The sequence below is a fragment of the Dryas octopetala genome, chromosome 2 (genome assembly GCF_963921425.1).
Source record: "Dryas octopetala chromosome 2, drDryOcto1.1, whole genome shotgun sequence".
NCBI lineage: Eukaryota > Viridiplantae > Streptophyta > Magnoliopsida > Rosales > Rosaceae > Dryas > Dryas octopetala.
This window is the reverse complement of record NC_141367.1, coordinates 982093-1002578: the sequence shown is the minus strand read 5'-3', so window position 1 is coordinate 1002578 and position 20486 is coordinate 982093. Positions and strand designations below refer to the sequence as shown.

The window sequence follows — 20486 nt, the reverse complement described above, 5'->3', positions numbered from 1 at the left end:
AAAATAGGAATGAAAATTTTGATCCTCAATTTAACAACATAAATTCTTTTGAACATTCAAGAGAATGATGACTTCTCATAACATCTAAGAAAATGACAACTTTTCTACTCTTACGACTAAGAATACATCTATAAACATTTCAAACAGTTGCTCAAATCACAATGGCCGGTAACGACATTAAAGACAATGCTTTAGAGTGAAAGTGGTGAAAATCTATGAAAACCATTCTTTTTCAATCGAGACATTTGATTATATCCATGACACATTTTTGCTGTCCATAAGCATACAAAGCTCACCAAAAATAAAAAAGCATAGAATCATATTTTTCGTAATTGTAGGTCCCTTGTCGCTGTAACTGTATATACTTTTATTGTCACTCAATAACACTTGCACCAACAATAAATATTACTGTGTCGCAATTACTGTATATACAATACATTATGTTCTTAAAACTTTAAGATTACATGCACACTTATTTCAATAAAAACCAGTTAGGAAATAGGAATAATGTATTTCAAATTTGGGACATTGCAGTGACCAATGATAATATTCATTAGCAGGCTCCATATCTTTCCTTATGCAGCAGAATACATAGCACAATTAGTTGAGACGAGTGTCAATGCCTTCAATGGAACTTTGAACCATGCAGGTGTTCCGTGTTCCCTTAAAAAACTTAATAAAAAATCAAAGAAAAAGAAAAAGGCAATGTCATAGGCAGAAAAATATATTCATTAATAGCTTAAACATTTAATTTAGTGGCCAAATAGAACCTCCAGGCTCCAGGAAACACCTAGTGTGATTCTTTCTTAAAACCACAGTGAGCTTATACTGTTCCATAAAAACGAAAAAAAAAAAGTAATATACATGGGGGTATTAGACATAGAAAAAAAAAATACATGCAAGAATAATAGCAACACCATATTGCTTACAAGAGCCATGATCATCACAGAAGAAATTCACGAATGCGAACTGGCCTTTTTACTGCATTTGTAAAGCCCTGTATTGAACAAAAAAGGAAAAAAAAAATCATTCATGGGAACTTGTTAAAAGTTCAAGCCGCTGGTACCGGTAAACTTGATCAAGAAATCTGTTTCCTTTTCATTTTCAAAGCTGCAAATTCCAGCTAATAATATGTGAATTCGAGCAACTAAAAACTTTTTGTGATATGTTTGTTTAGACTACTTTGGTACCCAGAAAGTTAAAGTAGGTACTGTCTTGTGGAAAGTTGGCACAGTGAATATCTCATGATTAAATCCAACAAAAAATAAAAACAGAATGGAAGTTAAAGCCTATATTTTGTCTATAAGGTCTGACTAGAATAGATTAGTTTAATGATAGGTTATGTGGGGTACACACAAAAAACTATGAATATGTTGTAAGACTGCACTTAAATATGTTGCAAGTAATAATTACAAATTTTCCCTTATAAATTGTTACTGTAACAAAGGGGATCTTGTTATAGCATAAAATCTTCCTCAAAAGCAAGTGCTGAAGTCAGTTTAGTGCATCATACATGTGAAAGCCAACAACCACACAAAATGTAATCAATGAAGCATACAGATGTATCAACCTAACAATAAGCAATACTTGCAGTTAATTGATGAAGTTGAAAAACTATGAATGATCATGCACCTCATTAAATTTAAAGACCAGTGGACGAGAATCTCTCTCTGAAGTTGCTTCCTTCCGTGCAGCATCAACAGTATTCTGAGAACCTTTATTCAGCTTTCTAAACCTGTTTTCGAAGTGTACAAGAGAGATCAGAACTAAAAGAGAGGACTGACAACATATTAAGACTACCATGCACTATGGCATTCTAAGGGGCCAGGGGCCATTTATCATTTTTCACCACAAAAGACCAAAACGAAAAAAGAAAATTCCTTTTGTGACCAACTCCTTGGTCACAAATTTTTATCTACAATATCATCAGAGAAAGCACTAATTTCTTCAAACTATTAAGGGAAAAAAATAAATAATTTGTACCAAAGCTAAAGAATTATAATGAATAAGATGTGCCCCAGGGTAAGATAGTTTTACACCTGTAACCTGAAAAATAAAACAGCTAATAAGGCAGGGAATTTTCCAAGAGAGACAGGATGAAATAGGGTTGCTACAAACTATGTTAATGCATGTTTGCAAGGTGGTCTCAAATAGAAATATGCAGGCTCAGCTTAAACATGTTCACTACAAAAAATAAGATTGTGTGGATTTTTAGAAAATAATTAACAGATCACATCCATTGAAAATGAAGAAATGAAAAATTTATAGAGAAAATGAAAGTAAAAAAGGAATGAAATGTCAAGTTATGGATTCCCCTCCTGCTCTAGTGGCTGATTTGGTGTTTGAGGATCATTGTATGGTTTCCAGGACCAGGTTGGTGCCTGGTTAGTGTTTCTTGTTTGTTCTGGGCTTATGCCCGCCAGAGTATCTCAAAAAAAAAAAAAAAAAAAAGCAAAAAGGGAATGAAATGTAAGTTAGAAAATTTTGGCTCCAGTCCCTAGGTGATTGTGTAATTAATGCTATGGAAAAGAATGTGACAAGATGTTTTAGGGTTGTAATTAAACTCAGAGATCTGCTATGATAGTACATAACGGTAGCTGACATCATGGCTTATGATTAAGGTAGACAACCTATTTTCTTCTTGGGGGTTGTTACATTTTATTTATTTATTTTTAAAAAACAATCCTCATTATTATTGGTTCAATTAATACTCCCTTGCCACCGTAGGCCATCACGGTGCTCAAGATGTTGGAATTTAGTATTAATTCCCTAAACATGAGTATAACATATTAAATTGGTTTGTATCCAAGAAATGCACACTAATGATATATTATGACACTTTTGTTCAAGATATTCATAGTGTCAATCAATGTTGCCACAGATAAGGATTTTTTTGTTGTTGGCCAACACCGAAAGGGAATTAAGGCCTAAAATCATTGTGTAGATCTTTATTTTGTGGAAGACAGATTGACCACAAGGGTGTGTTATATGTCATTATTCCTATTCCATAATATGAGAATAAAAGTGTTTTTCTATCAATAAGTTATCTGACGATAAGGGTGTTTAAGTGGGATTAATTAGACAACAAAGGTCCATCAAAAGAAAAGACAAAAATTTGAGATTGTTGTTACATTTTTCAAACTCTGCTCCAACCATCTATTTTGACTCAACAAAGGAAAAAAATGCAAAATCATCTCGAAACCACAAACTAAATATATTCATAGACAATTGCAGAAACATTACAAAAGTAACAAGATAACATATTATAGGTGTGTATATAAATGCTAAGACAATTATAGAAGTATTTCATAACCCAAAAAAAAAGACAATTATAGAAGTGTATTTCCAAATTTAACGTATAAAATTTACAAAGTTACAAAGTTACAGATAATACTTAGTGCATCTGTCACTCAGTTATATTAATGTAAGTTATCTAAATTAATAAAATTGTCCCCAAGTTACACGAATGTAATTGAGTGACAAGACCCAGTCATATAAATTGATGGTGTGTACGAATAGTCAGTTATATCTGCTAATTTGTATCTCATGATCAATTACCAAAATATGTGCATGTTCCAATTTAAAAGAAATAGTTTGTATGTATGTATGTATGTATAGAAAATAGATATAAGTATAAAGTATACAAATATAGATATTACCTATCAAAGAAATTGGAGGAACCATTAGAAGACTTTCTCATACATGCAGGAGCGTTTAATTTTGCACTGGCTGTGGTACTTCCAGCAGAACTCAAGTTTGATGAAACACTAGAAGTACTGGGATTTGACTGCCTCCCATTTGAAATGTTTTCTGCATGATTAGCTCTGGCAGATTGTAATCTCCTGGTTTCTGGCACTAAAAAATCTTGGATTTCCTTGTTGCATGTATCTGTCAAATGCACAGATCTTCCAATGCTTACTTGCAAGATCCTTTGCTTTTCAACCTGACACAAATTGAGTATAAGTTAAAAGGGAAGAAAAATAAAAATCGTCTGCAAATGACCAAGGAGTGCAGTAACTTTCAACAACAGAAGACGCAAAAAAGTAATTTTCTTAAGAACATACACACTTACTTTTTCTTAAGTGCTTTACTACTCATGCTTGCGCGTGTGTGTGTTCATATAAAATTTTGTACTTTGAGAATTGCACAAAGGCAAAGTCATGACTCCCGTCTATTTTGACTTTTGAAAATAAGCACATAATTCTAGAGGCTACAATTAAAACTCATGCTTACATGAAAGCCCACTACATCCATGGTATAGGATGAGAATGTCATGGGTGGAAAGTGCAGAAAAAATTTATTTACTTCAAATGATTATGAAGTCAATATGGAGGTTTTGAATCCAAGACCTCTTGTAAACAAGGCTCTGATACCATGTTAGACCACCACTAGATCCAAAAACCTAAGTTGTTAGGGAATGGACTAACAATGTATATCAAGCTAACATACTAAACTTCAAGAAATTGCATCACTCACCTCATGCGCCAACACCTGCTTCATAGTTGAGGCAAGCACATGATGGCCAGATCTATAACCCTGTTTGAGTGTAAGAAAAAGATATATGATAAGAATCATTACATGAAGCATAATGCATCCCACAACCATAACCAACAACTCAAACCTTGAAGTTAACAAAGTCACTAATGGGGGGATCAAAAGACAGTGCTAAGGCATCAGCTGCTTCATGTCCGAGACTGCTAGGCAGAGGATCGGTTTTCATGGTTCTATGTGTTATAGAATATGAGACCATCGTGCTAACTAACTGAGCCAGATCATTCTTCTCCTTTTCTGATAACAAGTGCAATGCCACCTGAGAAAGATACCAGTCTATATATATGAGATTCACATGCAGATAGAGAGATCAGAAAACATAATAGAACAAGAGAATACTGGGACTGATCTAATAGTCCTTTCTCATAATAGATATGTACTATGTTTCTCACAGCTGTAGTGGCAGAAATTTCAACAAGGGAAGAATTATGTGTTGTGTTTGGCTCGCCGGAATTTTTCTGGAAAGTGGACAAAACAGGTAAGTTGCAGCTGGTTCCAGGAAAGGGTACAGACCTAGGAAGACTAAGAAGACTTGCACAAGGTTTTTCTAGTTTAGAAAGGTAGTTCTAAGGGTTTCCTAAGTGTACAAGGTTTAGAATTAGGTAATTAGGCTTATTCCCTAATTCTAGTAGGAATAGGTTTCCTAGTTGTATTTTTACTTGTAAGCTGCAGCCTATACCTTATAAATAGATTGCAGCAAGCCTTGTTAAGGGTGTGTGGGAAAAACACCAAAGGGTAACAAGAAGGGAAAAGCCAAGGGTGAAAAGAGGAGTTTCTCAAGTCTTCATAAGTTCTGAAGAAAGGCAGAAACTCAAGAGTGATAGGGAGAGAAACAAGAAGCTGCGGGTAGAGGGTTAGTTTTAGGGTTTCAATAAGTTCTTGTAATCTATTTCTAATCTTCATAGTGCAGCTGTGATTCTCTAAGGATCACACGGGGACATAGGCAAAGTTAGCCAAACCTCGATAATAAATCTTGGTGTTCTTGTGTGTGTTTGCTTTTGCTGGTATTTCTGTGTGGTTTGCTAAATCTGTCTAATTCTAGAATACATCAAAGAAAAGATCACAGGGGTTTAATTCACTACATTATGAAATTTACCCCACAAACCACATTACACTTTAAGTCATCTACAATTAACTGGGGTGGTGGACAAGAAATTCCATCAAAATATTTATAATAAAGAATTTAGAGAGAGAGAGAGAGAGAGAATTAAACCGAGGAGCAATACAGTCTGTGAGTTCACATGAATTTCCAGTCAAAATGATACAGTATCACAGTTTGGTCCCTAATCCCTATCTTTTGCTACTTTTGTACTGTTATACATAGCATTATGTTATGTTCAAAAAGTGCAATGGAAGCATTAATTATGGATTAACAAATAAACAAAAGACAAAAAAAAGTTTCCATAAGCACGGCCTATATGTCTAATCATCATCCTAGTTACAAAGTAGATACAAGTTAGTTTTTTTTTTTTTTTTTTTTTTAACGAAAATAAAGTAGTACATAGTACAATGCAGTGGACAAGATGTCCACTATCCTACAAGATCCTAGGTAATAAGCTCTAGGAGAAAATAAGATCCAGACAGAGTACATTAATGAAGTAATACAGCATTAATCACCTAATACACAAAAACCTCCCAATTAGACATAATTGCAAAAAATGAATAATCCCGGAAAACTGGAGTGACTGGTGCCCATAAAGAAGCCCAAACTGAACTCTCTCCCACAGGTTATCCACCTCTTCCCCCCTAGCGTCATCAAAGACCCTTTTATTTCTCTCCATCCAAATTACCCACCAAATAGCCATCACAGCTCACCTCCCCAACACCACTAAGTGAAAAAGTGGACGACCAGTCAGTCAAAAAGTGAACTCAAGTATAAAGCCAGAAGACTAATGTTTAATCGCATTAGTCTATGCACTAAAAAAAAAAGTCAAAAGACTAGAACGATTACATTATGTGTATTTCTGAACCCTTTCTATAATCAATGGATGAGCATGCCTGTTCAGATGATTGAAATATGTCATTGACATGACATCTGTATATGCTGCAGTGAAAATTTTATAAACAACTTCTGCAAAAATTTTCTTCATGTTCCTCCTAAATTTTGCATTGGAATCTTGCATTGTACAGACATGGATTGTAGAAAAAATCACTAATTCCATTTATTACAATAAAAAACAATGAGAAAAAAATAAGAAACTTGGAATCCAAAGTTCTATTGGAATAAAATGATACACCACATTTTCTTTTAAAGTGAAATAAATAACAAACAACACTCTTTTATTATGAAAAGAAAAGTACAAAACAGGGGACAAGATGTCCACTGTTCAGAAAGACAAATCTTTACAAAAAATAGAAAGACAACTAAAACTCTGAAAAACTTATATCTCTCACACAACAAAGCAAAACATGATCCTGGATTCTCCCAATCCACATTTGACTCCCTAAACAACTTCTGTCATATTGACAGCGTATAGGTCAGTTAAGCAATAAATGATTCGAATTTTCAGCATCAATTTTACACATCACACACCATTGGAGTGATAGGCACCAAGAGGGCCTTCTCCTCTGAACCATATCACAAGTATTCAACCTCCCATGAGCAATAATCCAAGCTAAAACTCGTACCTTTGGAGGCACTTCAGCCTCCCAAAAGGCATGAAATGGTCTGAAAAAAGACCAAACAGACCAAAACCAACATAGAAACACACTCAATCAAGCTATTCCAAAAGCATTGTATGTATGATCACGAACAAACAGACCAACGCAACATAGAAACTGAAAAGCACTTGAACTAGCAGATAATGACAAGTAGCATGTGTAACTGCTACGTCTCCAGCATATGGAACTGCAAATCAAGATCACTATTTATAAACACAGAAAGAAATATGGAACTGCAACCAAGAACCTTTAAAAGATAATAAAATAATAAATAAATAAAAAAAGACGTAACTAAAATGTGCGTAAATTACCGGCCTTAGAGTTGGGGGTGATAGAATGTGTAACAGTAATGAAATCGAGTCTTCTACGAAGGACTTAATTGACAAATGTCTTGAAATAGATGGTGGAATTGTGCTGTACCATGACCTCAAACTGTCCATCTTTTCCATCAACATTGTTCGGTATCTGAATTTATGTATGGGATTCAAATTAGTAAGAAAATATGAATCTTTATGTTATACTTCAATTTCTAGCAGCCTTAGAAATACCTATGATAAGATTTTGGCCACTCAATATTTGGTCTCTGCACTTGGGCTACCAAACGATGTACAGTGATTGCAATGGCAGGCTGATAAGCTGCAGAAAAGTAAGAAGAGGAAAGAGTCAAAGAAGTATATAATTGAAATGATTCTCAACATTGGAATGGTATATACTTAAATGTCTTTACCATAAAGGGACATATGTTGTGTACGCATAATATATTTTTGCATAAGGTCGGAGGCACCAAGACTATTTAAGCACTTGACCTTCAAAGAAGAGAAAACATTGTATAGGTTCAAAAGTCTTGTTTAGTACATACCCAGTAATCAATATAGTTAAATCAGGTGGCTTACAGTCTTTTGCATCACTGGATCGTGATAAGGGAGATGTAAAAAGTTTTCATGAAGACCATCCACAATCAGATCATAGTCACCACTGCAAATTTGTGTACAAGGTAAGATTGACAGCTATAGGTTACATGTTTTAAACACCAGTTGAACTATAATATTTTCTGGAATTTAATACCTACCGGTTAGAGATAAGAGAATGCAAAATGTCAAATTCATTTAACATTGTTCCACAGTTACTGTTGGTTCTTCTTCCCCTCTTATTTTGTCTCTTTTGGAAGATCTAAATAGAGTAGCATCTTAATGCATAAGATTGTGAAAATAATTGATAAAGCAGTTAAGAAGCACATCAGTGGAATTTATTGCTGTATCTTACCTCTTTCCAGACATCAAACACACCTTTTGACATGTCCTTTCGACCAACCACTTGAGAACCAATTTCCCACTAGAAAAGTAAAAAGTAAAACATGAGAAAACTAAATTAGTATATAAAATCACTCCACCTAACAAAAATTAATACTTTTTTCTTCAAACAGAAACCAATATTAAGAATTCCACCAGAAATAACTGTCATCATTCACCAGGTAAAGGCACAGTGAGAGGAAGAGAAGACTTTAAATAGTCTTCTTACAATGGATTAAACCTCCTGCAGGAACCCCTAACTATAATGAGATGGAAGTTAGGACAGTTCAAAAGTCATCTATGAGACTCTACCAGAAATAACTGTCACCATGCACCAGGAAAAGGAGTAGTGGAAAAAGAGAAGACTTTAAATATTCTTCTGACAACGGATTAAACATCCTGCGGAAATCCCAAAACTATAATGAGATGACAGTTAGGGCAGTTCAAGAGTTATTCTACGAGCAGTTCATTCCATCGTCATCTTCATCACTACCAGCCCACAAACCCCTGACCTTGAAATTTCATGCAAGCACTTTAACCACAAGGGGAAAGAAGGACAGTCCATGAGTATGACATGAACTTGTATCATAAAGAGATTCATGTTTACTCCAATTCTCCAGAAAAGTTGCTAATGTGCTCCAAAACCTTAATAGATAGTTTTGCAAAAGTTAACACTTACAAACTTCAAACAGAGTTAAATGGATGCACGAGCCCTACTGTGTAAAAGCTTAGATGATGACAATAATGAAAATTCCTTTTCAGGTTAAAACATAGTCTGCCTCTATTCTACTATGAAGTGGACCTTAGAGAGCAAGTCACAAATATTGAGAACAAGGAAACTTTGACTGTGTTTTTCGCACTCCATATCATGCTTCCATCTCCTCTTCAACTTACCTCACCAGCCAACAAAACCATCCCAAACAAGATTGTAAGCCTTAAGAATTTTTAAAATGGAGATAAAGCCAATCATGAATCTGTTAGCATGAAGCTTTTGCTTAATTAATGAATAGTCTGCAAAAGTAAGATCACATCAGAGTATTACCACATTGAGCGTTTCCTTCTTCTTGTTGAGAAACTGAAGAGTGTTCAAGCATGAACGTATATCACATTCTGCAACGTAAAGGCTGGAGTGAATCGAACAAGATCAAATCTTGAATACAATGACTAAAGGTCTAAAAATTGTATAAACTAAATTTCAGTAATAACAGTTTAGACAATAACGGGTATGCCTTTTAAACTTAAAAACAGGATCAAAATTGTAAAAACATCTAGCATATCTGTTATAGAAGTGGTTTTAGCAATATGAATATCCCAATTGATGAACTCAGATAATGTGAACTCTCAATAAAGGGATACATAACTGACCTGTATGCTCTGCAAGTGCAGTGAGTGCAATGGAACTTGTTTTCATTCCCTCCTTGTTACATATATATTTAATCCTGTTATAAATCATTAACAATCAATCTAAGATAGGCAAGTATAAAACTCATAAACACATTCAAAGGGAGCATAAAACATCTGCTGGTAGCTGGTACCACAGATTCAGTCCAAACAACTGGGTACAGTAAATACATAAAAAAAATAAATAAATAAATAAAATAAAATAAAATAAAAAGAGGAATTTTTTTGAATGAGACAATGTACTTCAATTAACATAATATCTAAACCAATACATAGTAAATATGTATATACCATGACTGGTATATATGTATGCTAATACATGATTACCAATTCATAATAAAGACAGCAATTATCCTGCTTATTTCATTTAAAGATACTTTAATATTCTTGAATAAATAAAACATATTGACATAGTTCGAACAAGATTCACTTCCACCGAAAGAGATAAATCACAGGTTATATCGATATTGAAATAAATTTTAAGCATGCAAAAGTTACTCATTAATAGGACTCACTAATCTCCTCAAGATGAACACCTTCGTAAAGGAGTCAATGCAGTGGTCAACATTTGTACAAAGAAGATACAGCCCAGAAACATGAGCAAACATGCATCAGACACACATTGTACACGTTTAAATACAATTATATTATTTTCATCAAATACAACACATCATGGGTCCAATTAGTAAAAGTACAAAAGTAAGGTAATTATTTTGTGTAATCTTGTCTAATTGGGGGTCTGTTGTGTATTAGGGAGACTTTCTCCTAACATTTGTATGATTGGTTTTTTATCATCCTAGAGCTTATTATCTAGGAGAATGTAGGTTAGTGGACATCTTGTTCACTGCATTGTATGTTGTATTGTTTTTTTCTTTTAATGAAAGTCTGTTTCTTATCACAAAAATAATAATAATAAAGTAAGGTAATTATTTTGGCTCTATCAAGGGTTTGGGTTTTTCAATTTGCTAATTTAGAGTTACTCCCACATATCTTCAATATTTAATTTCAAATTAAAAAAAAAAACAAAACAAAACAAAACAAATCACAATCTATGATCGATTGCCCATGCTTTTCCTTCTCTCTAGTAAATAAAAAAAGAAATATTAGGTAAACCAAACAAAATCTAAGTTCCATGACATACCAGTTTCAAAATATGGTTTTAGAAGATCATAATGCCTTTTTGTTTTTGTTGACAGCTTAAATTTGTGTCGCATTTAAAGTGAGCTTATTGAATGTGATTTGTATATCTTGTATGATCATGCCAGTAATTATCAACTTAAAATATATTACAAACGCAGACACACAGTTGATCGTTGACCATGCTCATGCCCTAATTTTCAATAGTTTACTATGTTTTCATTACACGAAGGCCCATGCTTCCCACATGTTCCACACATTTGATTTTTTGATTAGTGATTTATCCCCTTTCTATGGGCTTAAACAATTTGGTGGGAAGTGGGGGTTCTGGTTGTCGTAAGATGATTTAGATTCATATGCTGCTAGTCATATTGATACAATTTTGTACCTAACGATTAAATGGATAAAGCTTTATCAACAAGATGAGTTTATTGATGAAAATATATAACACTTGCCAACTTCAGCTGGATGGGGACTTCAAAACAAACTTTACCATTAGCTTGATATAATCATATTGGTTCATCTCCTGAACTATTATTAATGGAAGTTGCATTCACACAAGAGACGTATAGCACTTCACAATGGACAATAAACATGACCACAATGAGATATTGAGATGCCAAATCATCTCACATACTGATAAACTTTATATGACAATGGATCCAGTCGCAATTCTACCAGATCATTTTTTTGTGAAAATTACCTGCTCACCACTCGATTCACTGTTGGTTGAACAAAAGCGTGGACCCTGTAAAAGAGCAAGTTGTGTGGTCAAGCTAAAAATTCTCAAATGATTCTACTTAAATGAAAAAAATTTAAAGTTAAATATTATGTTACGGCCTTAAGAGGGACCCTTTAGAATTAGCGGTAGTTGTTGCCATTACCTTAAAATGGATAGAAAGAAAACAGAAAAGAGAGTGACATAGATGTGATATTGATAAGATATGGAGCTTCATATTATGTAATGACAGACACACAACTAGGTTTCAATAAATTTCCAATCAACCACATTCAAAACTAAATCACAGAAACCTAAACTAGAAGGAAAATATGAATACAATGGGAACTTACAGCCAAAAATTGCTATAAAGACCATTTCCTTCCATTATAATTAGTAATGAAAATTATTTACAAGCACGGTAAGAAGCTTTCTATACACATGAGAAAACTCATGTGATATATGTATGGCACATTTTATTCCATAAAATTCTATTTAACCTACTCTAAGATGTTATTTGTGTTTGAGGTATGTACATTACGCATAGCATAAAGATATTTAAGCCCTTTTACTTTTTTAGAGATGTATATTATGCATAGCATAAGGGTATTTATGTCCTTATACTTTATTAGGGCTGTATATATGTTTTTGTATTCTTGTTGTAATCAGTTTTTGACATTCAACAAGACAATCGACTTCCCTTTTGTGTCTCTCTCTCTTTGCATATTTATCATGGTATCAGATATTCAAAACCATATATCTCTTATTGATTTTGCATGGTATTCTTCCCTGATTTCACATAACAATAAAGTTGCTTCTTGCAAGGCTTCTCTTTTGATTTGCATCCAAATTGTGCACAGTAGCCTCTCTTTCCCTCTCTTCAATCACAGTAACTACACCATCGCACTTTCAATTTTTGGTGACTAATACAATCACAGAAAAATGCATAGTATTCCTGTTTAAGGGGTTATTTTCTTTAAAACTTAGTTTGGAATTTTGTGGGATTACATGAATTTACTGTTTGGAATTTAGAAATGGACTGAATATGGTTGGTGAACAAGATGACTCCTTTCAGGCCATTAGCATTAATCTAGATGGTAAACTATGCCTATTGGGAAAATGTGATGAGAAATTTGTAATGGGAAAAGGTGCAGGCATAGGGTTATCTGACTGGAGATACAAAAATTCCATCTAATAGTGAGGAAAAATATGAAATTTTGGTGGCTACTTGGCAGAAAAATAATTCCAAGGTTATTACTTGGATTAATAACTATGTTGAACTGTCTATTCATATGCAAATCCTAAATTGTCCACGGAAAAAGAGATATGGGATCATTTAGCAAGATTGTGCACCCTTCGAGATGCTCTGAGGCACGTTAAGGTTCTATTCTTCACCGCAGTCCACTACCCTCAATTGATTTAGTGGTCACAAGCACTCGGAAGAATAAGTTTGTTTACAGTAGCACACAGGAAAGGACTTCTTCCAAAGCCTAGTCAAACTGTTTTGGTTCATAGAATTGCCAATGCATGTTCTGAAGGTGTGTTATGAAAGAAAGCAAACCTGGCCATACGCACAGGCATGCCATCTCACCACACCCAAGCAAGACCTCGAGCATGGTCACAACAGGAAACACACCTAAGGATGTGTCCAAGCGTGCGTCAATAGAATGCTCGGGCATGATGTTTCACGATGCCTGCGCAGGACCTGCTCATATATTATTGGAAATGCACATACCCAAGCAAATCATTCCAGGCATGTTAGAAACAATCTTGCATCTTCTGACTAGCCATGGAATGATGTGAAAGACTTATGTTTATGATGCCAATACACAGTCAAGGATCAAGCTGAGAAGGAGAATGGTCATGGTTGGAACTACGAGATTGATTAGCATTTGTTAGATATTACACCCAATGATTGTGGCCAGAATCAAGGAACATGTCATATAGGGATCGAGTCAACACTCAAGGAGCATATCAAGTAGGGAGAGAGACTGCTATAAATACCCCAACCATCAGAATGTGATACCTCTGCATCCCACATCAATTAGGAGTTTGGAAGATCTAGGGTACTTAAGAAAGCCTAGAAATCTAAAAGTCAACTTTAGCTAGCACTATTGGATGAGGCCTAAGGTCATTACTAAAGGTATCAAAGTAACCCTACTTATTGCCCATGTGTGACTCAAGGGTCATGGTTATCATGAGTCATGACGCCCGCTTTCCGGCAAGAAAAAAGGTGACGCTCCCCTTGTGCTACAGTGTAGCGTGGATCCGTAAGCAGGTAAATGATTTTTTCCATTATCGAAATAGGCTCATCCATTATTATATGTCTATAAGTGTGACTTCCTTCTTGTCGAGAATGCCAAGGCCTAAAGGAGGAGATTGCAATACCCCCGAATCCCACATTGACTGTGTTAGGGAGATCTAGGGTACTTAAGCAAGGACTAGGAATCTAAAAGTCAACATAGCACTATTGGATGAGGCCTTGGGTTGTTACACAGAAGGCCAAAGGTATATAAATTTGGTTACATCGCACCAAAGCCTCCTACAGTTATCAGTTTCCCTTATTTCAGGTCGTGTGAGTTGCAACTTGCACAAGACAGTTTATCTAAATTCTAGTATTGACACAAACCAAAACTTAGATGTGAAAACATATCAATCAAAGATATGAGTACACTCACAAATACTGTTAGTTTTGTTAAAGTTGGAAGGAAAAGTTAGCATTATGCTTCCACAACAGAGCTTTAACAAATTTTGAAATTGTGTTTTCCATGATATATTAATTGATAGTAAGAAAGACTTACTTTGCAACTTGACGCAATGGTCTCAAGGCTGGTGCATAGAGGTCATTACAAATACAAATAACCTACAAAAGGACAGCCAATTTCTTATAATATTCTGGGGAAAAAAGTTTAAATAATCCATTTAATATCACTTTACTCACAGGTCTTGACAAAGATGCAGTTTTCCGCCCCTTTTTTGAAGACACCCTTCCTGCTTTTTGTTCGTTATTAACATTCTCCTTCCCCATGTCAGACTTTTTATCATCAGAAACCTGCATGAACAGTATAAATAAAACGAATTACACGACAAACAATAATTTTTTATCATCAGAAACCTGCTGAAATTCGATTGACCAATAATAATTTATCAACTAGTAACATGAGTAAAACAACCATCCTGTCTAGCCCAGTTTATCAAAGCTCAAATTTGTAACCCATGAAAATTAGTTAAATTTGAGGGTCTTGCTTATATATATCTAAGGTAATAAAATGTGCATATAAAGTCATATAACAATATTAGGTTTTTATCCTAGGATTGAATTCCCAATTTAAACAATTCTGGAAGGATCCTAATGTACCAGCATAATCATGCAAAGAAATATAAGTGTTAAAGAACCTGAAACAAAATGAATATGATTTAGCATCATACCATGCTACTACCCTAATGCTGGCACCCTGGATCATGAAACAGACTGCATAAATCATTACTAAGGCAAATTTTTTATACATTTCACAAAAAGGTTTAAAATTGCTTAAGATCCAGAGGTGTGTAGTGTACTGTTAATTACATGTTCTTTACATGTCCACTATTTCATAATGGTCGCTAAGCTTTAGAAAATTAATTTTGTTTTAATTTGTCAACTCTAAAGATGATGAAGATGACGAAAAATGAACATAGAATCATTCAGTGAGTACACCCATTAAGCCACCAAATATCTATAGTTAACTGGGAAAGTAAATGTTACGGATATGGTCCGAATCATTTGAAAATAGCCCAAAAAATGAATGAATGCATCTGATACATCTCATAAAATACAGAGTATATTAATTTACAATCATATCAATTACCATTTTTAGAATAACCTCGACAGCACCTTTTCCATCACCAAGAGCCCCATCTATTTCATCAATCACCTAGAGGAAATGCAGTTAACTTTGGTTATGTGCGCACAGAGTAAAAATATTAAGCTTGAAATAAAGAACCAACCAAACACTTTGGCCTTGAGTCGACTGTGACAGAGTTCATCTGAACTACATCAAGAATTTTAGCTCCAATTGTTGACGATGATCGGTCATCACTAGCATTAACCTACAAAGCATGAAACTCTTCTTAAGAATCCCTATAATGAATTTTCCTTTTAAAGAAAAACTGACAGAAGATAAAGTAAATCATGTAATCAGCACCCCCAAAAAAAGTGAAAAACAAAAGCTCTATTTACATGAATCAGGGACCCATTTCTAGCACAAAGAGAGATATATAATCAGTCACACATTAGTACAGAGAGAGGTAAAATTTGAAGTGCTTAGAATATAGAGTTCTAATATGCCTATTACTGATAATATCCAAGAGAAAATCCTTATAAAAGGCTACATCATACTTTTGGCCCCTGAATTTCACCCAAACTTCAGTTTAGCTTTTATCTTCTTTTTTAGTTGTTTCAATTAAGTCCCTCAACTTTTTTATAAAAGGCAATGTGATCCTCCCATTTGTCATACTCATACCATATATCATACTCATGGTTTGTTACACAATTTGCTAAATTGGACATGTAATTTAATTTAAGAGTCCTTGCAAGTAATCTTACATCCAAATGATCCAATTAGGTTAAAATGCAACCATTTTGAAGACCTAATTTCTTGAGTGGGAACAAATTAACTGAATGACAGTTCAATATACATGTAAGTAACAGGAAATTCATATTACATCTGCTCCAAAGCTGATTTTCAACATCCCCATAAGGAGTGTGTGTGTGTGTGTCACATAAGCAAAAAACAAATTGCAAGATTGTCACTATGGCAGATAGAATGACTGCATGTTCTGATTGAGAAAATAAAGAGACCTAATTGAAGCAATGAAAAGCATAAGCACTGATTTGAAATTTGGGAAAAACTTTTAGGACCACTGTTTCTTACCAAAAAAAAAAATGAAAAGAAAAATGATGTGGCCATAATTACTCCTGATTATGTCTGGACTGGTAAAAAGTAAAAAACATACCTCCACCACTCGGTATCCACAATGCTTTGCAGCTACATGTGCAAGTGTAGTCTTTCCAAGCCCTGGGGGGCCACAAAGTAAAAGGATCTGCAGTGATCATGAAAAAAAAAAAAATCAATTATGAGTTCTGAACCCCCTCGCCCCCCCTTCCTTCCCCCTTCCTTAAAAAAGAAGTTTTCAACAATAGGAAAGGTGTAAAGAATAAGAAGTAAACTGACAATCTTATTCCATAAAGTGAACAGAAATAGTAATTGTTTCTTTGCAACTTATGATGCTGTAACAACAGTTTGGTTAGAAAAGAAATCCTCTTTGGAAGTCCAAGACTAAGCATGTTGGCCCAAATGTATCTATAAGGCAATATTGGCCCATAGTAGTATAAGAATCAGCAAAATAATAATAAGTCAAACTAAGAGCCAATGTACATTAAGCAACCATTTGCATCAACAGCTTAACAATTCCCAGAGTGATATCGTCGGAAAATTATCCAATTAATGTCCACCACTAGGCTTCCATGCAAATAACATGAGAATAAAAGAAAAATATGCTGACAGAATTCATATTCTACCTTTTGTTCTGGCGGACCAGTAGACCTTGATTTGTTCCACAATTCTTCAATGCTTTCTGAATTAGTATTTTCATGATTCACATCATTAAAACTCTTAAATTTATCATTATTCCATCTGGAACCTCTGTTATTCCTTGGGAACTTTGAATCAGAAAGTTTATGATGTTGAGTGATCGAAGAATGTCGTCTCAGTGCAGACAAAACCTCATCTGATGTGCTCCTAATTTCAGATCCAAAAACACAAGAATCCCATTGTTTTAACCATAGGAGGACCTGCAATGGGAAAACAGTAGAGAGTTAAGTGATGCTGACAGAAATCCTTTTCGGGATTAAAAAATACAAAAAATAACATATATGCCTTCAGGAGCATTAGTTCCCAAAAGAAGTTAAGAAAAAAACATTAAAACAGATATAGATACCTCACGATTTGTCTGTTCGTCACTGAGAAGCTCAGTAAATGAATTTGGAGCATATTTATCCACCCAAAGTTGTTCATGCACTACTGGTGTTTCAGGAAGAATCACATCACTCTGACCTCTAGAACTAGCTTGCAAGGCCTGCAATATTATTTGTTTAATGACAAAATTTCCTTGCTAGTAATAGGTGGAATTCAAATATCTCATTTTATTTGAAGCATATCAATATAACTTTTTCACTGATGAATCAGGTATAATTTAAGATTCATCAAATGTTTCAAGCGAATATTTAGAGGCTCATGGGGCAGGGTCAAATGTTATAAGACCACAACGGAGATGGTCAGCTTGCTTTAGCAGGTCCTTGTAGAATTCAGATTACATGATGATATGTATGCCATTATATATGTATAGATGAAAATATTTGTGTGCCCTTTAAAATATTGAATCTATCTAACATGAATTTTAAAATAATGACAAGGATTGAAGTGGCAACTAAGTCATCTTTATCATAATGCCTAGCATACCTTAGTAAAAGCCTCTTGCTCCACTCTTTGCAATAGAACATTAATAGGTTCCACAATAAGACCTGCAAAAATTAGAATTCTAAGGTATCAACTGTTATCAAAATGTAACTTTGTGTCAATTAAAGACTTTTAGCCCTTTTATATATGTTTAGAAATCTAACCCAGCCACTACTCGAGGACTGTTCAATTACTTCTCCGAGCTCCAAAACTTAAATATACCCATTTACTCGTACACAATTGACAATTTCTTTGGTTTTCCCACATTTCTCGGAAACCAAACAGACAGCTAGAAAATAACATCCGAAGTATTTAAGAACAAGAAATTAGTTTCTACCTCCGGATTGCCTTTTCACATGCAATTTCTTGGGACGCTCCTCCATCTCCACCCTACATATCTTCGCGTAAACCCTCTCACCAGCACTTGGCGCCGTCACCGGAATGAAATCACCATCGATCTCCGACGCATACCTTGACACAATCTTCTCCTCCACAACATCAGCAACTCCTTCTTCAACCACAGGACTGCTCTCGTGTGGCGGAGAGTACCGAAGCCAATCATCATCACTCTCAGACCGGTCGAGATCATCGATCCTGCTCCGTTTCTCCTCAGACGGAGCCGCATTTTTGAGAATCGACGCATCAGGACCATCCGATGGTCGCAAACGCTTGTGGCCGTTGGTTTGGGTTTCAGAAGATGGCGGATGGTCGGTGGACGGAGGCGATTTAGAACGGGTAGGTTGTTGGTCTTCTTCTTCGAATTCTTCTGGGTAGGGTTCCGGTGGTTCGAGGTCTAGGGAGTCTTCGTGCAGGTTATAGTTCGCTTCAAGCAATTCGAGCTCTTCGGGGAGGGGAATGTCCATGTCCATATCCATCGGGGGTTCAGATGCGTCTCGTCACAGTCCGTGAGAGTAGCATTCAGAGAGAGAGAGAGAGAGAGAGAGGCCGGAGAAGAGGAAGAGGAAACTGGGGATTAGGTGTGATTTGGCGGCAAAATGAGTTGGAGAATTTCTAGATTTTTTTTTTTTTTTCTGTCAATAAGAGAATTTGTGTTTATACACTTAAATTGAGGTGTGCTCGGTTTGGATGAAAGTCCAAACTTACTCTACCAAAAAAAAAAGTCCAAACTTCTAACCAAAGAGAATTTCTAAAAAAAAAATTTTTTTTTTTTTTTTATATCTTACCTGTGTTTTCTTATGTACTAATTATGGATTGTACGTATAAGATTAATAGATACTGTTATTCACTCCTTGAGATTGTGAGGATGACATGTTCTGACATAATGTTCTTTGTTGCGTTTGTTTATATAAAATGTGAGAAAGAAGACAATTATACTTGAGCTTTGACTAGATTGAGAGGTTTATTGGATGATGATTGTCTTACTAGTGTTATTGTTACATACCAAGAATTAGTATTCTTGAATGTCATCCGTAATGTATCCTTTAATGCTCGACATTTATTGTGTAGATAGCACATATATTGGTAAGGGAGCGTTAGCAAATTGCAAAGGGCAATTTACGTTAAATAATGATTGGGATAAGTTTAATGACAAATACCATAACTTGGTGAGTTCAGCTACAAAGGAATTGTATAATTTTTATTTGCGTGACATTGAATCATAACGGTTCTTATACCAATGCTAATAATTATATTAAGTCTATATGGTTGAATGAGTACAAGGAAAAGAATATGGTTGCATGGACAGACACTTGTATGCATCTTGGCACAACGACCTCTAACAAGTAATTTGGAAAAAATTTCCTTCGTTACCATCATGACACACTTGTATGAATTCATTTTTGCAGTTTGTTCACACTAACTTATGCATATGAACAGTGTAGAAAGTGCTCATGCTAGGCCCAAGCAACAACTTGGCAACAACCAACTTAACTTTGCTACATTGTGAGAACATATTCATTAATTGTTAAGGTTGCAAATATGCAACACTAATTTTAAGGCTTTATTTGAAAAAGTCAATGTTTTTGTCCAACAAAATTTCGAGCATAGGGAGTTGAGAGATATAATGGGTTTTGCTTTTGTCTCGGCTTGCTTGATGTATATTGTTTTACACATACTAACTTAATTATTTGTATTTCTAGGGTCGAGTGGATTGATGGGAATGTTGTATCGGGTTGTTGTAGCATTCTTTGCACTAAGTTGCTATATGCACATAAGATTTTGAATTATAAACGTTTTAATCGCTTCATTCCAATTGATGTTGTTTATCCTCAT

At 34.8% G+C, this 20486-nt stretch overlaps 1 protein-coding gene across 5 annotated transcripts; it reads right to left on the bottom strand.

Annotated features, from left to right (window-relative positions):
• Positions 1-478: 478 nt before the first annotated feature.
• Positions 479-19260, bottom strand: CTF18 (P-loop containing nucleoside triphosphate hydrolases superfamily protein). 5 transcript variants are annotated; one of them, XR_015120329.1, is made up of 25 exons: positions 18592-19260; positions 18258-18319; positions 17737-17874; positions 17318-17590; positions 16753-16839; positions 15745-15846; positions 15606-15671; positions 14699-14809; positions 14559-14620; positions 11743-11787; positions 9867-9940; positions 9544-9611; positions 8476-8544; positions 8282-8382; positions 8106-8187; positions 7940-8018; positions 7761-7848; positions 7524-7677; positions 4622-4810; positions 4477-4536; positions 3660-3943; positions 1633-1735; positions 930-997; positions 771-828; positions 479-672 (listed from the first exon to the last, which is right to left on the bottom strand). XR_015120329.1 is itself a non-coding variant. In XM_086231626.1 (24 exons), exons 1-23 carry the CDS (start codon positions 19127-19129, stop codon positions 944-946), a joined length of 2889 nt encoding a protein of 962 aa, XP_086087752.1. In that variant the 5' UTR covers positions 19130-19260; the 3' UTR covers positions 479-672; positions 930-943. The 5 variants fall into 5 exon arrangements, 3 of the variants coding, with proteins under 3 accessions (XP_086087752.1, XP_086087751.1, XP_086087750.1); XR_015120330.1 differs by having other exon boundaries at positions 791-828; XM_086231626.1 differs by lacking the exon at positions 771-828.
• Positions 19261-20486: the final 1226 nt, after the last annotated feature.

Coding starts and splice junctions, on each gene's coding strand:
- CTF18 (XM_086231626.1), bottom strand. CDS start 19,129: ATGGATATGGACATGGACATTCCCCTCCCCGAAGAGCTCGAATTGCTT. Junction 9,612..9,866: donor TGCACTTGCAGAGCATACAG/GTCAGTTATGTA, acceptor TTTACGTTGCAG/AATGTGATATACGTTCATGC. Junction 8,188..8,281: donor CATTCTCTTATCTCTAACCG/GTAGGTATTAAA, acceptor ACAAATTTGCAG/TGGTGACTATGATCTGATTG.